The following is a 22,082-nucleotide window of genomic DNA, read 5'->3' as shown; positions in this document are numbered from 1 at the left end:
AAGTCTAAAATTACTGTCCTGCTGTTCTTCAGCAGGTTTCATGCAGTTGAACTTTCTAGTACACTTCTTCGGCAGATATTATCACACCTAGTTTGTAGCTAGCTAAACCAAGACATTTGTCCAAAGTAATTCACAGACAGCTAGGAAAAAAAGTAGCCCAATATGTGCAATTCTGCTGAAGCCACATTAAGATTTCCTGCAAACCCCTGGCCATTGACAGTGCTCAACAGCCCTGTAAGATCTTTGTAGAATGAAGCAGCAAACTCCCTTTTGTGAACAGTGGAAAATTCATTCCCAGATGAAACAGATCATATTGACCCTCCTGAATCCTGTTTTTCTGTCTGGAAGCATGAGAGCCTTTTGTCAGCTCTCTGCACAGGGTGACTCATCCCCAGAGCATCATGTCCTTTGTAAAGATAGGTGTTCAAAGCCTACCTGCTCAAAACCCTATCTATAACACTGTGAATGCCGGCTGGTAACCAGCTCCCTTCAGTTTCCACATCCCCACCAACTCTCAAATGATGAAACACCAAACATTTGTTCTAATGTTAAACCCCAGCTAAGATTTTAAAATATCTTCAAGTATACCTATAACTAGGAAAACAATGACTCAGATCCAAAAGTGTCTCCTCTCACAGGACTCTCAATATCAAAAGGTGAAATAAAGGGTGGTTAGATTTGTTATAGCTTTTTTTTTTTTTTGTCAACTATTCAGTGTTGCTCTTCATTATTTTTTTTTTATCCTTTTGAAAGCTTTAAAGCCTCCCTACATAACCGCCTCTGCTCCATTCACTGATGAATGGATGGTGCGCTGATCTTTTTCTCGGTGGGTAATGGATTTGGCTTGATTGCTTGACACAGGAACAATAGGGGGATAAATAATTACATTCGTGCCCGTGCAGCTCCCCATCTGTTGAGTGTGTGCGCCTTCAGAAGGAGCTGGGCAGGGACAGATGAACACGCCAGCCGAGCCTGATGTTAATGACATCAGTCATACAAGTAGAACATGTGGCGCAATGAATCAAAAACTAATTGAACTTTTGCTCCATCATATTGCCATCCCACCGCCCGTTTCAAACACAGCACACTTTTCCTGGGACAATGCCCCTGGCCCCGCAGTGGCTTTGCTGCTCCTGGACAGCAGGAGGCTGCCCTGGGAGATGACAAGTGATACCAACTTCTCTTCACTCGTTTCTTCCTTGAAATAGGGACACCTTCCGCTCAATCAAAATGCTTCCAGGCTTGGGATGTGTATTTGACCAATATTTATTATTTCAAATAAGAAATATGCATGAATATGATAGTCAAACCCATATTTGCTGGCACTTTCCATCAGGGACTGTTGGTGGCAGACATCTATAGGAGAAGACAGAGCTAGTTTTTGTGTTTGTTGCACATACTTGCTAGTAATGAGGGGTATTCATCAGACTGATATAATTTAATATCATTATTCACACTTGATAGTGTTTCAGATGCATCAGTTGCTGGAGCCTGCAAGCCAAATTTTTTGAGCTTAGGTGTCCATGGCTGCACTAAGTCACCAGAAGTTGAGGGGGCTGATTTTGTGGCTGTGAAAAAGAAGAGTTTCTGATGGGACTATTAAGGAATGAAAAGCTTTGTCAAGAAGAGCCTTTATTGAAGTGCATAAATACGGAATTAGGCCCCAGAACCATGAGGGCATGTAGGATCCCATCTATGACTGAGCCATCTGCCCCCCCTCTGTAGCTACAGAAGTGTAGTAGCATATAGACCTACGTATGTCTGCCTGACGTGCCCTTCTTTAGTCATCTGCATTTGAAATTTTACACTGAGGTGCCCAGGATTCAAGTACTAGTGTATGAACTTAAAAGGTAAAACAGAAAATGCTTTTCTTAGTGTTTCTAGACTCAGCTCCTTATTGTATGTGAGGAACAAATTTTTGTGATAAATGTATTAAAGTACACAAATCTTAGCCCAACTTCTATTAAATGTCCTTGCACTACTTCTGTAAATATTTATTTGCTTATAAATTGGCTGCACAAAACAGCCTTTAATTATTAGCAGATTATTACAGAGGATCCTCCAAACTGGTAAAAGGAGATGTAAAGTAAAATGCTCTTATCTGAATAGAGGGTTAAGTACAGCTAAATTAAATCTTTGTATTAATAGTATTCATAGAAAGGCAGATGGGAGCAGAAAATGTTGCAATGAAGAATATGGAATGAGATGAGATCACAGCATGTCTGTCCTTTGTAGATCTGGACAATGATCACAGAGGCAGATTGGATTAGTGAAACCTATTTACCAGAAGTTCAGAGCAGTTGCATGAAGCTGAAAGGCAGTCAGGAGGGAGAGGTGGAAAATGCACCAGATTTACAGCTGCAGCGATGAAAATTTAGAAGTTTTCACCACTGTGATTTCATCCAAATGTGAGTACATCAAAACTGTAACAACCGCTACGGTGTTGTCTTTCAGATGGATGGGGTGTTTAGCATCGGGGGAATTTTTGAAGTGAGCAGCTCATCTGTTCTTCCGTGCCGTGCTCTGCTGGCAGTCTAGCGTTCACTGCTTGTTTCTGGAGCTAATCTGTGCAGGTGCTTCGACATTGTGGCTGTGTAAAAACTTTGTGCCGGCAAAATTGGGAGATCTGGAATCAGTGTTGATATACCTATGAGGTAATTGCTAAAGTGACAGCTTGCAACTGTGTGGTTATTCTGCGTAATAGAAAAGAAAATGAAGTTCTCTAAGCAGTTAGCAGCTTAGATGAACTGGGTGAACTGCATGAATGTTGAATTTAAGTCTGCTGGCTCAATAAGTGGAACATTTCCAAAGCCATGCCCTGGAAATGAATGCATGATTAACATTAATTGCTTGTAATGAAGAGTAAGAACCGGACAAAGCCCAGTCTGCATTTGATTGAACAAATTAGTTTAAACTCAATAGCTGCATATTTCAGCAATATGAGAAAGAAAGCAGGTAAAAGCAGGGAAAACAAATTGTGGGGCCAGATCAGATCTTTACTTGCAAGCTGCAAGCTTGAGCTCTCAGCTGCATAATTTCAGAATATAAGTGGAAATGACAAAGTGAACCATCACTGTAATTGTTTTTATTGCCTGAAAGCTGGGCTGTGCATACAAACATCCTTTTGCAGGCAAATCCAGAAACATCAGCTGTGAGGATTCATTCTTTCTTTCCTGCTCCCAACCCCTGCAGAAAATCAAGTTTGCAGGGAGAGCCCTGCAGCCCCACTGTTTGCGTTGCTGCCATTGTTTTCCTGCGTGAGTGGGTCACTTCTGGCTACCTCAGCGATTCACTCTTCATTCAGTGGCCATTCAAGTAATTGCATGTTTGCTGGTGCTGTGACTTCCCTTTCATGCTTTGCCTTTCTTTGGCCCCTGTAAGCCATTTGCCACTCACACTGACAGACAACAGGCAGTGTGTTGGACTGTGAGTTGTACGTACTCTGAAAACAGGCAAATTTATTACCTGGGCACATTTATGTCTTGTTCCTTGTGCACCAGCCTGGGCACCACTAAAATCACAACAGTACTTGGTTCTGATAGAAATCTGTATAAACTGTGGTTCTCATACTAACCAGTAAAATATAGACAATACTAGAGAGACATGAAGATGGTTTCTCACATCACTAAACTTTTCTGTGATTGAGTGTTTTGCTTATGAACAATTAGTTTAGTTCTCGCACAATGAAATTCCAAAAGTAAGGGTAATTGCAGCAGCTTCAGAAGCAATTTACAACATATTCCTAGGGAAAAAACTCCACTTTCATTACATACACATTCAGCATAGTTTAAAATATGAAATATGTCCTGAAGGAGAAGGCAGCAGGGATCCCCAAGGATATCATGCTGTGCAAAACAGACCGCAATCAAACTGACAGCTTAGCGCGCTCTCAGGCTTTATACAGTGTGGAAGCACCCTGTGTTGGAATCGGTCACTGGCAGGGACCCTGGACAAGACTGATCACCTCCTGTGTTACTGTCTTGTTTCACAGTGGGCAGAGCATTGCCCAACACTTTGTTTCTAGCCAGTGGTGTCCTAAGACTCAGCACTTATACCCTCACTGGAGTATTGTGGGGTGGCATTTAGACAAACACAAGTTGTCTAGGAAGAGTAACTTTGGTTCCACTCTCAGCTCTGTTTGGAAAAGAGCCCTGGAAAGCCCATTCACTTGTTATGCCTGCCGTCAGAGGAGTTTGGCTGCAGAAATGAGGAGCCTTGAGTGAACTCCAGTTGCTTCCACAGCTTCACAAATCTCTGCGAACATCAATATATAACAATGATGATTACTGCAACTCCCGCAGATGAATGGATGCCAAAAACTTAAAGGAAAGCTCACCCGGAGAGTAAGAGTCAACCATCATCCCGTAACAAACTTTCCTGGCTCTTCAAAGCCTTGGGACAATAAATGGAGCTTTAGTAGGAAAGTCCCATTCACATGCCTTGCCCTCAGAGTTAGCCTTTACAATTGGAGATAAGTCTCCAAATCTGGCAGTATTTTGCAGGCCTGTTTCTGTCACTGGCTGCTAAATCCTGTAGTCAACTCCTGTATCCTGAACGCAGAGGAGGGTAATCATTTTGAAGAGCAAAGGGTAAGATATGATGAGAAGGAGAGGTGAGAGTATCACTGAGTTTTTCAGTCCAATTTCAAGCCAAATTGAAACAAGAGGTGTTTAAACTTTGCACCCAGAACAAATCACTTCAGTCCAGTCAAAAGCTTGACTTGTTTTCCTAGCATTTTGTGTGTCCAGTGGCTAGTGATTCTGTTTTGCCTGTGATTTTGGTGTCTTCATGGGTCTAAGAAATAAAATTGAGAAACAGACTTCAAGCAAAATCCTCCAATTTAAAGAACTGAACAGGTCATTTTGAAGATTGAAAAAGAAAAGCCTGGCTTAGTGCAAATGTTGTGCAGTAAAACTGAAATGATGGCATGAACTGGTTTGAACTTATTGAAAAAAATCCTGCCTAGAGAAAATGATAGGCCTCTCCAAAGTTAACGTAGACACTAGTCGTGCTTGAAGGTGACTGGATGGAAAGAGAAGCTCATTTCTTTCTGAATCATTGGCAGGTGAGAGGCCAGATTCAAACTCAGGAAGGAGAAGGATGGTTCCTCCTGGAAGCCTATGGGAGTGGTGCAGAAACTTGGGGAAGGCTGCTGCCCTGTGCCTGTGGATGTCTGTATTGTACAGCTAGAATATGGTCACTGAGATGACATTAAAAAGACTTTGATTTGGGTTGTTTTAGTTAGAATCCTTAAACCCTTTCTTCTTTCCCCCCTCCCCACCATGGCCCCAGTGTAATCTCACAGAGAACTTTTAGAGGCACATGTAACCTCCACTGCACCCTGACGGTATTCCTGCTCTTCTTTTCACAGCATGTAGTCCTGCCCGAAGACGAGCCAAAAGTACACAGCACGTCCTAACAAAGAGTGTAAGAAAAATCTCACTTTTTCCCTTTTTTTTTTTTTTTTTAATTCTAGTTGGCTACACTTATCTTTAAAAATGTTGTGGATAAATGTGAAGGAGATCTTTCAGGGCAAAGGAGCGCATCAGTGTCTGATGCTGGGAGTGGGGCGGAAAACAGAAAGGGGAGTATCTGTAAAGCTGCAGTTTATTTACAGAAGCGTGTTGAAACTTTAAAAAAACGGGTCTGTTTGTGCAATCAAAATGAACGTAATGGCTTATCAACATAGGTCATCTGAGGGAATCACAGCCTTGGCTTTTATCCATAAATCTCTAATAACAGTGACAGAGGGACAGGCAGGAAGGAAAAGCAAACAAATCATATGAATACATAACATGTGTTAGTTGAGGAGTAAGCCAGTATCCCATTCCCCAGTGAATTTAGGAGGGATTCCATCAATCAATGGACTGTAAACTTGACTCAAAAAGATGGCTCTGAGGGAGCCACAGGAGAATGCCTGTCCCTTGATCCCAGAGGTACTTGCCTGACCTGCACTCACCACCAATGCACTGGTACAGAGGACACAGATGGATCCTCTGTCCCTGCAGGTGAGATACCACCCCAAATTCGAAGAACTGAACATTTTTCATGCTCTGAGAATTTTTTTTCAAAATTTCAACACTTTGACACGTGGCTGTGAGGTTTCTTCTCTTCAGAGACAGTTTTCCCTCCTTAAATTCACTTGGCAAATACACAACCCCTTCCACGATCCTTTCATCACGGTTTAGTCTTACAGGAATGACAGCCTTTATCTCTTGTACATATCAAAGCACTTTTTACTAGTTTTGAAACTCTTCTGCCAAAGCATTTCTTCTCGCTACAGACCTGTCTCATCTCTAGCACTTTGTTGCAGTATTTTGCTCCATGGCCTTTCTTTTTCTCATGCCCTATCCCACTTCCCAGTCCCTTCCTCATTTGTAAACAGCCTTCTCTTCGTATTCCTGATTCTCTGATCTCCCCATGGCACCACAGGTAACCCCTGCTTACCACACTTATCCGTGCACTGGAGTAAACCTCACCATATTCTCTCCTGTCTGCTCTCCTGGCTATTAAAGCAGATCATACGATCCAAATACCACACAGGACACCTAAAGTTGTCCCCAAGAAGGGTCAATAGATGCCTATGGTATTTGAGTAGAAACTATGCGTACGTACATTTTTCTCAAATTGTGAAAAATCTTATTTTTGTCCCATAATTCAGGCTGAGGTTTCAAAATGACTCTTCATTCCAAATGAAGATGAAAATCAGAGTGCTGGAGACACGGAGAGTGCTGCTAAGAAATTTTGAGATGCCACTTTTTCATTTCTTATGCCTTTTGTTTTTCATGTAATATAAAACCAGCAGAAAAGTCCAAACCAAAAGTGAGCTATTCTGTTTTAATAAAACAGAATGTTCAGATAATTTCTCAAGTATTTTCAAAATAGATACTTTTCCAACAAAATTCCCAGATTTCTAACCAGGATTTTCTCATAAAACTATTCAGTTGCAAAATTTTCAGCTGGCTCTCACTGAAATCTAGGGCAACTGTGTGTCTGTTATTCTGTTCCAAATGTCAGCAGCTAGTTATTGTTTCTGCTGAGTGTAAGCCTCTAATATTTAATTAGGTTTGGATCAGCTGTTGTAGTAGCATTATACTCATAAGCATCTAAAGAAATAAGTTAAGAAAGTCCCTGGTTTGCTGCTGTATTTTTGGAGGATTTTTTTTTCCTTTGGGGCTTTCCTGACCTCAATTAAAGATGCCCTTTGATTGGCCCTAAGTCATGATGCAGGCAGCATCCTGTTAGCAGTGGGAGCACTGAGCCCGAGGACCAGTCTGCAGTTCCAGCTAAGAAAACAAGCAAGGCTCTCAAACCAAAGCAACTGGCACAGGCAACTCTTAGACTTGTGCGTTCCCCTTCTTCAATGTGATGCAGCTACTTACAGTTCATGTGCAGGCATTCAAATAAATAACACGTAGTGGAACATATGTGCCTGTGAGGAAGTTGTGATTGCCAATTTCTAGACCCACACAAAAGTAGCAGAATGATTATTTTTCACTTTTACCTCTGCACCTGCAGCCAGTGCTGCAGAAATACCTCAGTTAACATGAAATCTTCTGCTCTAGTGATTGCAGTGGATGCACAACTTTAATCCTCATCAAGGGTGAAAATAGCAAGCAACATGAACATCTGCCAGACTTTTTTTTCATGGCAGAAACACTCAAGCAGTGTATCATTAGAGTGATTTAACTTTCAAATGACTGACCTTGGGGGTTAATTTCCATCACATTCAAGAACCCATCCCAAAAGCATCATCCTGACTGTGGAAGGGTGAGAGAAAGGGGGAACATCTTTTTCTTAATAGAGTGTTTCACAAACACATATTTTTTGCAGTTCCTATTGCCCTATTAAGAGTTATTTTCAGGGATAGTAGATACTTCCATTCTTTTCCCTTGCTCTCCAAGTCCCACAGTCCTTTTGCTAGAACTCTAAAACCCGTCCAGGCACCAGTACCTGTCTGTTTTGCAGAAAAATGGCAAATCCCTCTGTGTATGCTAGAATTGCCACATTAAGAATTAGACCATCAAAAAGAGCTTAACTCTACAGATCTGATGTTTCCTTCACTAACACTTCATTGTTCATCTTCTAAGCTTCAAAGTTTTGTCCAAAGCCAGATGCTTAATTGTCATCTTTTCTGGTTGGTTGTTGGTTTAGCAGTGGGATATTGGGTCCAGGAGCAGGGTGGTTAGAAAAAGCTTCTGTGCTGATCTGCAACCCTCTTGTGTCCTCTGTGCCCCCTGCTTAACACAGCTAATTCCAACAGCGGAGATGCCAGGTGGTGAAGTCCACAAAACAGAGACTTTGCTGAGCTCTGAATTCAGAGTCAACATCCTGCAAACAGACTGAACCAGGCAAAGGACTTACAAGTTCTAAAACCAGTAGTATTTTAGGGAGCAGTTAATAATTCTGAGTAGTTTGGCTGACTCCGCCATTCACACAGATTAAAATTTCCTGGTATGTCTGGAAAAGGAAAATGACTTCCAGCTGATCCTTCTGCCTCACCCTAAGTACCCTAGAGAAATGTCAGCTCCAGTTGAGATCAAAACTGCACTACAGCAGGTTTAGTTTCCTGGCCTAAATAAGTCTTTACATATTACAGTAATGGGTGAGGTAGCCAAAGTCACGGTGAAATCTTGTATGAAGAGATAAGGAAATCCAGAAGTGAGCTACAGCCAAATGCTGCAAACAAAGGGGTTCACTGAAGATGTGCTATAGAGACTGTGCCGTTGTCTACAGATGTAATGGAAAATGGCACTGTAACTTATTTATACAGATTCTGCTGCTTGAAGACATTTTGGCATTTCTGATACAATGTGTAACAAAGAATCTCAAAAGCATAGAAAACATGTCTAAATAATTCCTGCTATTAATGGAGTTAAAAATACCGCTTCCTTTCGCCAAATTGTACTGTAATCCTTTGCAACACACAGGCAGATTGTTTCAAGTCAGTAGTGTTTCACCCTGGTCAAATAAGCCACTTTCAGGATTAGAGACCACTGCACCCAGCATCCTACTTACCAAAAATGTTCTTTCCATGGCCATGCAAAAGAAGTGACCTCAGGTGTCTCTGTAGCAGAGGGACATTTTCTATCACACACCAAAGAAGCCTGAGTATGACGTAGAGCACTGTGCATATTTCCAAAGCTTGTGGGAAATATGAGCTTTGTAGTGTTCCTTGAAAGCCAGAAGAGCTTGATTCACATGAGGCAGACTCCAAAGGCTGTCATGAGAGACTCCTACCAACCACAGCCTCATTGTATTTGTAATGAAGATGAGTGTCTCCACAGATGTCGCTGTGGTGATGGGGGTTCGTGCCTCTCCCTGCTAAGCAGCTTGCAAGGTTCGAGTGGTCAGGGCACGCATGGACACAGGAGCCTGCAGCCTGCCAGGAGCTGCTGCAGAGCAATGAGGAGGTCCTGGAACTGGTTCAGGAGCAGCTGGGAGAGAGCCAATGCCAAGTGCTTAAGCAGTATCAGGAGACTTCTCAGCACCAGCACCACTATTGTTTCTGAATTATTGGAACAATGCAGAAGCTTGGCTCTGTCAGGCAGTGCCAGATTCGTGGTCAGTAGAGCTGGGCCCTGTCTTAGGCTTCCTTTAGCACGTGCTTGTCTTCAAGTACGCGAGTAGTCCCTTTGACTTTAACATAACGGTGGGCATGCCCTTAAGAGGTTATGAATCAGGGACTGTGTTAGGCTGTGTGCCAAAATCCACAGAACTACGAGAAACCCTTTCTTAGGTCTTGAAATAGGCTAAAATAAATAAATAGCATTTGTAATTCACATTGCACAGGTTTAACTGATTGCTCAAGATATGGTATAATAAGACATTAAATTTAAGCTGTCTCAAAGGCATATCCTACTTAGTAGATTTTGAAAAGGACCACATTTCAGTCTCCTGAGGAGAATACAGAAAGGTGCAACTAAGTAGCTGGATCCCAGAGAGATTACGATTAATTTTTCTGTACTTCTACACATCTCATGCATGTAGGCAGAAGCCACACAAAACCACACAAATCCCACAGTCCTCACCCAACAAAACTCCCTTTGGATGACAGGAAAGCAGCAGGTAGAGCAAATGCCATACTGCTCCACTGTAAGTTTGACAGCCTACCTTATCTCCGAGGCCGAGTGTAATGGGATGGTTTTGCCTTCTCCCTGTAGGTGATAGCCATATCCGATCATCGGCCCCACAGGACAGAGAAGCTTCAGCCCCACCAAGGCGATCTCTTCCAGGTGCTGTACAGTGAAGATGAGGTGCGGGGCCTGGGCCACCTGCAGAGTGGGCAGCGGGGACCCTGCTCTGCCAAGGGCACTGCCCAGCATGGTAAGTCTGCAGAAATGGCTTTATTCCTCTATGGCTTCAGAAGATTTTTAGATATCACAGTCTTCCAGTCTGCAGTGGAGCAGGCACTTTGTTGTGTACCTGAAAGATTCTTCCACACTTAAAATGTCCAGTGGAATTAATGAGATAATGACTGTGACATTGCAGGGCTTTTGCTTTATTCAGAATCATAAATTCAGTTGATATGGAGTCATAAATGCTCTCTTTTCAAAGGATGAGAATATTTTAGAGATTATGACTTGCATATTACTGAGTTGGCCTGAGTCTTCTTATTATATAAAATTCCCACTTAGAACTTGCCAGAACATTATTATTTGGGATGAAATTTTAGATTCTGAATGTCTGCCACAGACCTGACTTTTTTTTTTCAACCAAAACTTGTTCAGCATATTTGTAAGAATCTGAGAAGGAAAATTAGAGTTTTCAATGCAAAACCAAGGAAATGAGTAAACATAGCTAGACTGGTCATTCAGCTACTTCAGTGCTGGTGTGTTATGTTTGAAAGGTCAAAGCTGGAGCTTAGCCATGCAGTTTGGCAAGGGTTGGCTTTTTAATCAAAAATGCATCTTTTGCTCTCCCTTGAAAAACCAACCAGATGCGATCAAGTCATAAGCCTTTGAAAAAAATCCCATATGGCACATGTCTGGTAGAGACATTGGACATTGACCTGCTAAAGCTGCTAAACAGATTAGAAGTTGTAAAACGGATACTATAATGAAGACACATGTTCTTCACACCACCGGTCTGCAGCTGCAGTGCTCATAAACCATCCCATTTGAACACAGACCAGACAAGTGCAACGCCTTGGAATATGAGAAGGAACAAACTGAGCCTGGGACTGTTGGGAGAGATCTCAAACTGGCACCAGAGCCAAGAAACGGATGAACAAAGAAGTGGGGCTTAGGAACTGGAGAAGGGACACGAGGAGGAGTGACTGAGACTGGCCGTGGGGTAGTGGATAGCAGAGAGCCAGTGGGGCACAAAGAATCATAGAATCATTAGGTTGGAAAAGACCTTAGAGATCATCAGCTCCAACCATATTGGTCTACTACTAAATCATTTTGCCAAGCACCTCATCTACCCACTTTTTAAACACCTCCAGGGATGGTGACTCAACCACCACCCTGGGCAGCTTCTGCCAGTGTTTGATAACCCTTTCTGTAAAGAAATTTTTCCTAATGTTCAATGTAAACTTCCCCTGATGTAGCTTGACACCATTCCCTCTTGTCCTATCACCTGTCACCTGGGAGAAGAGACCAACACCCACCTCTCTGCAACTTCTTTTTAGGTAACTGTAGAGAGCAATAAGGTGTCTCCTCAGCCTCCTCTTCTCCAGGCTAAAAAGAAGGGACTGGTGGTCTCTGCTGCAAAGGGAAGCAAGAGGTAAAGGGTGGCAGATAGGTGCAAACTGGAGAAAAGATGTAGGTACTTCAACAAGAAGAGCCCAAAAGAGGGAAACAGTTCTCATAAGGGGAGAAAGGGCACAAAGAAACTGTGATGCTGAATGGAAAAGCGGGAGAAACTAAGGTTAAGTTAGACTGCACAGTAAAAGGGAAGAACTGAGAACAAAAGAGAGGCAGAAGGGACTAACTGAGTAGCGCAGGGAGGGAGGGGAATGGGACAGGAAAAATTCACCAGGAGGATCTGGACAAGAGAACAGAGCTACTGCAGGGCTGCCAAAGCTTGGGCAGCATGGTGAGGCTGCTGGTTGGACCTCTATTCCCTTCAGCACAGAGGGTGCTCAGACTGTGCAACAGGTCGTCTCTTGCAATTGCCCCCTAATGTCTATCCATGCTGCTCACACAGCCAATGTATGCCCCTTTTCTGGGTGTCTGCTTCACATCTGTGGCTTTAACTCCCAGGAGCACTCGATACCTGCTGCCACTAAAAACTATGCTGGCTACACACAGTGCTGCATCCTGCTCAAGCCTCTTAAAAACTGGATTCCCAAGAACTTCTAGTCTTAAACTCAGCACCTACCTCTGTTTCCCTGAGATAGCATCTTATTCTCAGTATGTAATGCAGTTGCCTTTTTAAAACATTTGTGCAGATGATGACCACAGTGATCAGCAATACAGAAAACCCCATGAAAATATTAATAGTTATGTCCTCAGAGGGTTCACTGGTGGGAAAAGGAGGTACAAGACTGTGTACTGAGCAACCAAAGCTAGGCATGAATAACTGCTTTCTGAGTGAACACTGTCCATATGAGTGAAGCAGAAAGTCTGTGGCAAATTAGGGACTGAATCTCAATGTCTATATCCTTGGGGGATGAAATAACTTTGGTTCAATTCTAGTGTTTTATAACTTTTGAGTGCCTGATTTTACAAATGCAGCATTTTAAGGGCTTTAAGTAGAAGACTTTGCAAATATTTGTGTGAAAATAAAAGCAGCTCCTTGCTGTGGTGTGGTGTACCTTCCAGTTTCAGTAGGCACTGTATTAATAATACCTACACAGAGAGTAGAGTGCCATGAGAGAGCCCAGAAAGGCTTCTCCAGCTGTTTCTCAACAGCTGGAGACTCATCATTGTGTGATGTGAAGTGAGGTATATACACGGATATGTAGCATCTGTTTTCTGTACAAATGTTACCTCCACATAAATTTCATCCTTTAAAATTATCTTTCAACTTTCTTGCTGGAAATGGTTGTGTCTGTAGTGTTTTTCCATGCTTGCTTCATAGACAAGTATTATTGAATGTTAAAGAGACTTCAGATTCGGTAAAGCACAACTTGCAAACCTGAGGTGTTGAGGACTTACTTTTTCTTATGTATTTTGCTAAAACTTTGCTAGAACACTTTCCATATCTAAAAAGAAGAGAGGTAGGCAGAGGGGAAAAATCAGTCAATACAAAGTCAATACAAGAGCAAACAGAAAAAAATGAAGAAAAAATATGGCCATTAACTGAAGCACTGATGCCTGGAGCCACTTGCTGAATTTTGTTAGTACCTAATATGCAAGATGAGAGGAGCTAATTGAATTAAACTTTGACATGAGGGATACAGTTGGGTACCTAATAGAATTACTGGAGCAAGGGGGAGCAGGAAGAGAGATGCTAGTTAAGATATTTATCATGGTCAAATATTGGCCCCAAAAGAGAAGACAGTTCTGACTGCGAACTCGTACTGGAAACAGTTCTATAAGCAGCACTCTTCACTCTCCTCAAACCGGGAGAGTAGACAGGCAGACAGAAAGGCTGAAATCTCTCCCTGTGATGGAGTGGATGTAGCATACATTGCTGCCCAGGTAAGAATAATTCTCCAGGGCAATCCAGAAAGACGAATGAACTGCTAGGCAGGATGAACCTGGCAGGGGGGCTCTAAGACACACAAAAAAACTGCATTACCCAGGCTCTGCTGTGGAGCAGCAGGTAGGACTGCACTTCTTATGTACATATACATGAGTGTTCACAGAGGGTTAGGGCTCCCACCTAACTTGGTCTGCTGAAGACAGCACATTGTCTCATTTGAAAAGCAGATAAGCAACTTCCCAGAATGACAAGCAATTCCAAAAATCACGTTTTTTTGATATCACAGTAGCTGATCATAATAAAGAAACTTCTGCAGTTTAGGCTATAAACAAACCTAGTGGGACCATAACCTGAATCTGTGCTCTGTTCATATCTGGGCTTAACTGCATGAAAGAAGGCTTTGGGTGCAAGCTGTGCCAATGCAGGAATTACTGATCATGCCACATTTCTTATACTTTGCAGTAGGACTTACTGAAAGAGAGTCATCCAAGTCCTGCAGTCACCTGTTGGATAGGAAATCTTCGGTAAGTAAATACAGCAAACCAGCTACCACTGTCTGATTCATCTTAAAACCTACTACCTGTCAACATGTCCCACATTAATAGCATGTCAGTCTGTCACAGTATGTGCAGATTTCAGAGTCTTCTTTAGGCTTTGAGACATCCTTTATGCCAGAAGCTCCTTAACTGGGAGCAGAGACTAGCACAGGACAGCTGCCACTCAGGGAACCAAGGAAACAAATATCAAATAATTCATATTCTGCAGAATGTCATCCTGACAAGATAATTGGACCAATCAAAAATATCAACAAAGAGTCAATGGGAAAATCATCATACAAAATCTGAATATTTGTTCTGTAGTGAAAAGACAAAATGTTTTAGTTAGGAATGACTTGACTTTACTAAAATGTTTTCCCTCTCTTCTTTTTCTTAACAAAAAACAATTTTCGAAGTCTCTACATTTTATAAAAACCACATTTTCAACTAGAAAATAGTTCTTTGAAAAGTTTCTGACCAACATCAGACCATGCTATAGAAACTTTCTGGCTTCAAATGCTCTTTTGGATGGCTGCAATATACGTGCTAGCTGGTAGCTGGGCTACACTCAATAAAAATCACTGTGAGGTGTTGAAGGATGGTCAAAATGAATGGCATTCAGTGCAATGAAACTAATTGCACCTAATTAACCCAGTTAAATTTCAAGGATGTTTGCAAAAGTGATTTTGAACATCTTAAATCTTGGTTTACTTGCAGAGCACAACTAAACATATCCAGTCTCAGATTAATCCCAGGGAAAATAATCCTAGGCAGTTTAAGACCAGTTATAGTAGTGACAATAATATGAAGAAAATTTTTAGTATTGCCAGTAACATCAGTCACTGTGTTTGTTGCCTGAAATGATGAGAGCACATCACAATTTTTGATCTTTTTTGCTGTTTCTGGGCAACTCACACTTTCGCTCAGCATCTCTGAGGATATACCAGTCTCAGTGGCCTCTTTATGGGAAAATGCAACTCAGTTCTTTGATCAACTGGGACAAGGAGGATGTTGATGATTAGGCACTCATGGGGCTGTGGCAGAACTGGGGCATGAGCCAGGAACCCCCATGCCACAGAGCAGCACTCAGCAAAACATTTCTGAATGTGTAAGTAACAGTGATGGCTCGGACAGCTGTAAAGGCAGCCTGTGAAGAGCTGCAAGAGGCAAGCTGCTCAGTCTGCACAAAGGCTTGCCTCCTTGGGAAGCTAGACGTGAAAGCTAGGGAATAAAAAGTCCTGCAAGCCTCCCTTCTTTGATAGTAGGTATAATTCTTGCTGATATGAGTGCTGCACTCTGCTCAGTGAGGTCATTCAAATGAGCAATTGGTATTTATGTGGGTAAAATTTTGGCTGGCGAGTTCTTAGCCAGCCTCCTTTCTCTTGTCAAGACTTAAAGTATTTATTCATTTTCCTAAACCAGCCTCTTTCCTCAGACAAACCTGAGGTCCCTGCTCATCAGTGGTATTTCCTAATGGCGCGCTTTTTCTTTCCGCAGTTTCCACCATCACCAGTTGCCCATATCAGAGCAAAAGCAGTGGCTGTCACAGACTCACCTACAGGCAACGGCACTCCTACAGATGAGTAAGTCCCTTCCCAGTCCTCCACCCGAGCCCAGGGGGCTGTGTGGGGTGCTGACAGGGCAAGGAGGGGACTGGGTCTCTCTATCACAGGTCACCCTCTCACCAAAAACGTGAATAAGTGCTTGGCTGCTCCTCTAAATGACAAGTGTAAAACCTCAGCAATTTACAATAAAGCCACACCACTTGCTTCCCAAAGGCAGGAAAAGATCCACTAAAGGACATGCTGATTATATCGTCAGCCATGGCTGTTTATACAGCTGCCCCAGTGCTGGTTACAGCTTTGTTTTATCACTAGAAAGAAAAGCATGTAAATCCAAAATTTAAGTGTTTTCCACTTAAGGCTATAATATTTGCTCTAAGGCAGTTTAGAAAAGGTAATTAAATATTTTTTAAACAAAGCTTTATTGTCTTTAAGTCTAACTAAGGAACACCTTGACCACAGTGCAGATGCACTCATCAGTAGACAGTTAACCAAGACATGGATCCAGGTGATATTTTAGCTGCCACTATTGCCACCTGAGGGTCAGTTAAAAGCTCATTGTCGCAGTGTCCTTGCACTTTTTACACAGAGACATAAATCCTCCTCAGACGGTGTAGGCCAGCATAGCCCCTCAGTCAACACAAAGCTCACACCCTCTGGATGCTGCCACACGGTCCCCGGGTGGAAGGACTCAGCTCAGGCCCTAGGCCACCTACCAGCTTTTTCTCTGGTGGCAAATGCTACAGAAGGTGTACCTAGTAGCAGTGTCATTTGTAGCCCATCTCCTCATGCGAGTGTTCACCCTGATAGCAAGTCAGAATGGGCTCAAAGGGGAGCAAGGACAGTAGGGAATGGGCAGCTGTGATGTCCAAGCCCACTGCCTTGCACAGCCCCTGCCCACCATGGACCTGCTAGTCCCAGGGACAGGCGAGCCACAGGTTTACCTTTGCAAACAGGCAGCCCTTGGTGTTAATGGCTAGTGGTCACAAGCATGGGAGAAGGGCCACAGAGATTACTACTTTACACGTCTGTGCTTTATTTTCTAGCCACAGGCAGCGCTGGAGGAAGACAACGGAGTATGACCTGAGTCTGCCACCGGGAGCAGAAGCTTCCCTACCACTGACTAGAGGCAGCCTGTACGGGACACCCAGCCTCCTGAGGAAGATGTGGATGAAGCACAAGAAGAAGTCAGAGTACTTGGGGGCAACAAACAATGCCTTTGAGGCGGACTGATAAAGCTCAGTATCACTTGGAAAGACAGAAGGTCCTTTAGCCAGGACAAGGTGCTCTAGAATCAGTGAGGGAACAGACACAGCACAGCTCATCCAGGAAAATGATGTCCTTTTATTATTTGATGCCATTGCCTCAGAATGGTGAGAGAAAGGCTAAGGTAAAAATCATGAATGTGATGCAACTCACTGGCCTTTCTTTGTTGCAATATACTAAAATTCCAAGTATCCCACTAAAATTACATCTTGACTCAATGCCAAAACTACTGCTGGCCCATTCAATATTATACATGTCTGAATCAACTCAGACTCACAACAAGAAAAGCCTGCCAAGAAGTTTGTGTATTCCTCCAAAGCAATGGTTAGATTACAGAGCGCCATTAAATCCCAAGGGTCTGCTTGTCCTGTGCCACTGCTTGTCCTCTTCTCACAATGTGAGATAAAAACCACATCTTACAATATGCCTGTTGAATGACACATGCCAATCTTTTTTTCTTCAGCTTTGATGTTTCATGACAGGAGTAAAAGACGTAAAAATTTTAAAATAATGGGTGAGTCAGAACTGAGCGAGTTGGCAAACACACATTTATCAAACCTTGCTATGTGACAAGTGATTGGTGTTTCAAAGTGTCCTGCCAGATCAAACAATGAGCAAACAGAGATACTTTCTTCTGTAGAACCTGCAGGACAGCCTTGCAGCTGGAAATCACAGACTCGACTCTCCTCCTTCCCCAAGGCAAAAGTCATTCTCTGGCCCAGCAGCCTGTTAGAGGGATGATTTACTCTCCTGTTTTTCTTCCTTCCTGCGGGAAAGAAGAGCAACGCAGCTCCTCATTAACCACACATTGAAAGGGCCTGGTTGCTGGCAAGGCAATGGGAAGAGGCAGTGGTGGCCCAGCATTGACGATGTGTGACCAGCCACATTGTTCAAGAGTCATGCCGATGCCCTTTGGAGGATGCACACCTGCACAGCACCAGGACATTTTCCTCACAGGGGCCCACTCCACCTATAAATTAGAGCTTGACCTTGTGTAATACTCTGTACACCATGACCAGCCTGAGCAATAACCCTGCCAACATCAGGTTCTCCATGACTGAACCAAGGTGGAGCTGCGCCCAAGATTTTCCTGTAACATCTTCTGCAAGTATCACCAACTACACTACACCCCTACTCCCCAGCCCGTAGAAATCCTGCCAGAAGCCTTGGCCTCGTACACACCTGCTATTTTTACGCATATAGGTAAGCCTGGTAAACTCAGCGGAACAACTTTCTTGCACAGCAATGCGTACATTCAAGGAGAAAGCATAATAGTCATCACCAGTTCCCTTTTTTGGTCTCATAATCTAAGCAAAGCAAAAATGAAAAAGATGGGCAGACACTGGCAAAAGCCCATGTGCTGCGTTTGGGGTAATTAAGATGGTGAGCGTTTGTGGTACCTGCCCTTGTAGTGTATTTGACCCATAGTGCACCCATCACAGAGTTCAGGGCAGCAAAAGTTTTGTCTATTGAGAGAGCTGTATTCTAGTATTTAATTTGTTAATTAATAGATTTAAGCAGTATGAGAATGGAGGTGAAGAGGAGATGATTAATGTTTCTACCTAATAATTGCTGTATCTTGAAATGTGTATCTGTGGTCTTCTTATTTATTTAATTTATAATTTGGGTCTACAAGAGAAGGAGAGACTTACAAGAAGCATATTTAATTTCTCTGTATTCCAGGAACTGCTGTGGAGATTTCTTGTATTGTAGTAGACACTTATTTCATTGATTTAAATAAAATATGTCTTATTCTTTAAAAAAAATTAAATAAACAAGTAGCATGTGGTAACACATGAGTCTCTGTGCCTTAAAAGCTTCTGGGGAGATTTTCATAGAATCATAGAATCATTTGGTTGACAAAGACATTTGAGATCATAGAGTTCAACTGTACCTGTCCGCTACTAAGCCATATTCCTGAGGACCTCATCTATTTATCTTTTAAATACCTCCAGGGATGGTGATTCAACCACTTCTGTGGGCAGCCAATTCTGATGCCTGATAACCCTTTCAGTAAAGAAAATTTTCCCAATATCCAGTCTGAACCTCCCTTGGTGCAACTTGAGGCCATTCCCTCTCGTCCTATCACTTTTTCCTTGGGAGAAGAGACCAACACCTGTCGCACTACGACCTCCTTTTGGGTGGTTGTAGAGAGCGATAAGATCTCTCCTCAGCCTCTTCTTCTCAAGACTAAACAACGCCAGTTCCCTCAGCCGCTCCTCATAAGACTTCTGCTCCAGACCCTTCACAAGCTTTGTTGCCCTCCTCTGGACACACTCCAGGACCTCAATATCTTTCTTGTAGTGAGGCGCCCAAAACTGAACACAGTTCAGTGGAAGTTTAGAAAAACGTAAAGCCAGAGCTTATAATATTGAAAAATATGATGACAAAGATCCCAATTTTTTCTCACCCCAAGGAGAGCCCAGAAGTGTGTGTGAGTAGCTCCAATATTTTATGGGTGATAGAATCATTGTTTGTTATCAGATACTCAGAGAAAAATTCTGATGATGGCAAGAGGAGTTAGACATTAGATACGCGTTTACACACCTGACCTCAAGCACTTCACAGACACAACATTTAGTTCCACTGTGTCTCTTGGAGGTGAGCAGTGTCACTATCCTCCCTTCTATCAAATTTGAGCACTAAGGCAAAGACTCGTTGAGGGCAGCTAAGGCTCTGGTAGAGACTAAAACTAAGCAATCCCTATCTTCAGGCCTATCACTTGACAACAAAGTCACTCAACTTACTTCAAACAAGATCCTTGGAAAGTGCGTGCAGAACTACAGCCCAACATGAGATGGGTTGCACAAGGGTGCAGGAGCCCAGGCTAGGGGAGCTGACTCAAGGACTGCAAGGGAAAGACTTCAGGATACACCAGGGAAAACAAACATATGGTGTTGGCATCCTTCACCAACCTCGACTTTAGAAAGCCCTTCTGTTAGCGGGTGGCTTGTCCTCCCTGGCAGCTCTGGTGAAAAGGTGCCTCATGCCTGGTCCTTCCACTACAGACAGTGTCTACCTCTAAAACGGGCAGCCAAGGAGTGTCCTCTTGATGACCATCTGGACTGCAGGTCTTGGCACAGACTTTTTTTTGGGATGGGGGTAACAGCCTGGCCCCTGCTGTGAACTCCTTTGTAAATGCCCAACACTTCGTATTTGTTAAAATAGTGGAATGAGTGTGGAAGAGGATGTGGATATGCAATACATCTTCCAGGTGAAAAATGTACAGAGAGTGACATTGGTCAACTCCACCACAGTCAGAAAATGTGAAATAGTGATTAAAGCAATAAATAAACTGCACCATTTTTCCATCGAAGTCAGAAAAGAAGTTAACTGGGCAGCTGAAAGCATCGACTCTGGCATTGCCTAACACATGTGTGTTGTCATACTTTACGATATCTCCGAGCGGATGCATTTTTTAGATATGTTTCTTGTAGCTTAATCATTTTGGGTTCCCCGGAACTAGTGACTAACAAGGGCACTGGCCTGGCTGAAATAGGCAGCGTGATGACAGTCCTTCACGTTTACAGTAATTTATACTTCATTCCAAAAATAGGTTTCTAATTTTTTCTCACCATTTCTAAACCATCTTTGTGACAGAACTACTCATTAAAACACCCCTTATTCCTTTGCATACCACTTTATTTAAATAAACTGTAGTGAATTTAAAGCTAGTCTACCATATAAAATAACTCCCACTGATGCATGAATCAAAATCTCAGATATGCTTTGCCTGCCTTCCTTCCTCTTTTGCACTCCCTTTGCAGATCCTGTAGCAAAAAGGTTTGCCAGAAGAGCAGATCACAAACACATCGCTTTCCAGGGGAACACGACACACTTATGACAGAAAACATTTTTAACTCAAACATTGGCATTTGCAGAATAATTTCACATCCGCCAGAAAAGTTGCAATATCAGGACTTGCACATACAAAGGAAAATGAAACAAGTCAGCTTTCTCAGACGAAACCCTGTGTGTGAACTCTACAAACAATGCAGATGTCAAATAACCATAAATATTTTATGAGAGATTTTTAAAATCTCAGTGTTGACTCCATGGATTATTCACAAGCTCAACCCTACACTGTATTGAAATCTTTTTTTTTTTTAAGTGGTAGAATTATTTTAAATGAGTGGGCACACAGATCACTAAAATAAAATGTGGAGCATTTAGAAGGAGAAAAAAAGAGAGTTGAATATTTAATAAAGTTAGATAAAGGCCCAGAAAAAAATGAGTGGCTGAACTCAAAGGAAAACACGAAATGGAAGCACATGTGGGTGATGCCTCTCTTCCCAGCTGCCAGGCTGGCTTCACTACAGGAGAGGGCACCATTTATGACAGCTGTATTAATAAACCTCTGGAGCAGCCGAGGGCCCCACAGCTGACCCAGCAGGAGATCAGCGCAGACACTGACTGGCAGCCCCCAGGCCCAGGTGTTTCACCCCATCAGACCTCCTGCCCTGCAGATTCATCTGCCCTAACAGTTTACTCTGCTTTATTTTAGAACAACATTTTCCCACTGCACCCTCACAGTTTGCATAGCACTGAAATAGTAAGTGCTATTTCAATAGATCAAAAATCTATTTGCTTGATGCTCCCTTTTTGGGGGAGGGGAGAGTGCACTGGACCATAAAGCAGAAGAGACATGCAAAAGGCCATACAGCTTGTCGGTCCTTTCCCCCTACCACTGACGAGGCATTTTTTGGCAAAGCAGGACCTCGGAGCAGCCGTACTGGGAGCTGATGGTGCAAAACCATCTGCTCAGCTGACGCATCGTCTGCTCCCATGCGGCACCAGCAAAAGCAAAGGAGGGGTTCAGGAAGCAGCAGCATCCTCGTCAAAGCGGTTGCCCGAGTAACACGGACCACTAAACACACAGCAAAAGCTTCAGAATTTACAAGCTGCTTTAGCCTGGGAGTGCTGTGACAAGCCTAGGAAAACTGTATTTAACTGCTAGGCTGCACACAAAGTCCTGTGAGTGACTTTTATCAACAGAGAGATTAACCTTTCATGTGAAAACTACAACCCTACCTCTTTATAACTCTATCCTAGAGTCCTCGTAACACTGGATATCGACTTCGTCCTTGAAAGTCAGGATGTGAGTAGATTTTTCAATCAGATTTGT

At 42.9% G+C, this 22,082-nt stretch overlaps 1 protein-coding gene across 1 annotated transcript; it reads left to right on the top strand.

Annotated features, from left to right (window-relative positions):
- Positions 1–1,936: 1,936 nt before the first annotated feature.
- Positions 1,937–18,734, top strand: VXN (vexin). The gene is made up of 6 exons (XM_054057087.1): positions 1,937–2,408; positions 5,372–5,427; positions 10,164–10,326; positions 14,056–14,117; positions 15,627–15,712; positions 16,738–18,734. Exons 1-6 carry the CDS (start codon positions 2,342–2,344, stop codon positions 16,922–16,924), a joined length of 621 nt encoding a protein of 206 aa, XP_053913062.1. The 5' UTR covers positions 1,937–2,341; the 3' UTR covers positions 16,925–18,734.
- The last annotated feature ends 3,348 nt before the right edge of the window (positions 18,735–22,082 follow it).

This window comes from Cuculus canorus, chromosome 2 (assembly GCF_017976375.1).
Source record: "Cuculus canorus isolate bCucCan1 chromosome 2, bCucCan1.pri, whole genome shotgun sequence".
NCBI lineage: Eukaryota > Metazoa > Chordata > Aves > Cuculiformes > Cuculidae > Cuculus > Cuculus canorus.
The sequence above is the reverse complement of the archived record's forward strand: the minus strand, read 5'-3'. Positions and strand labels throughout refer to the sequence as shown.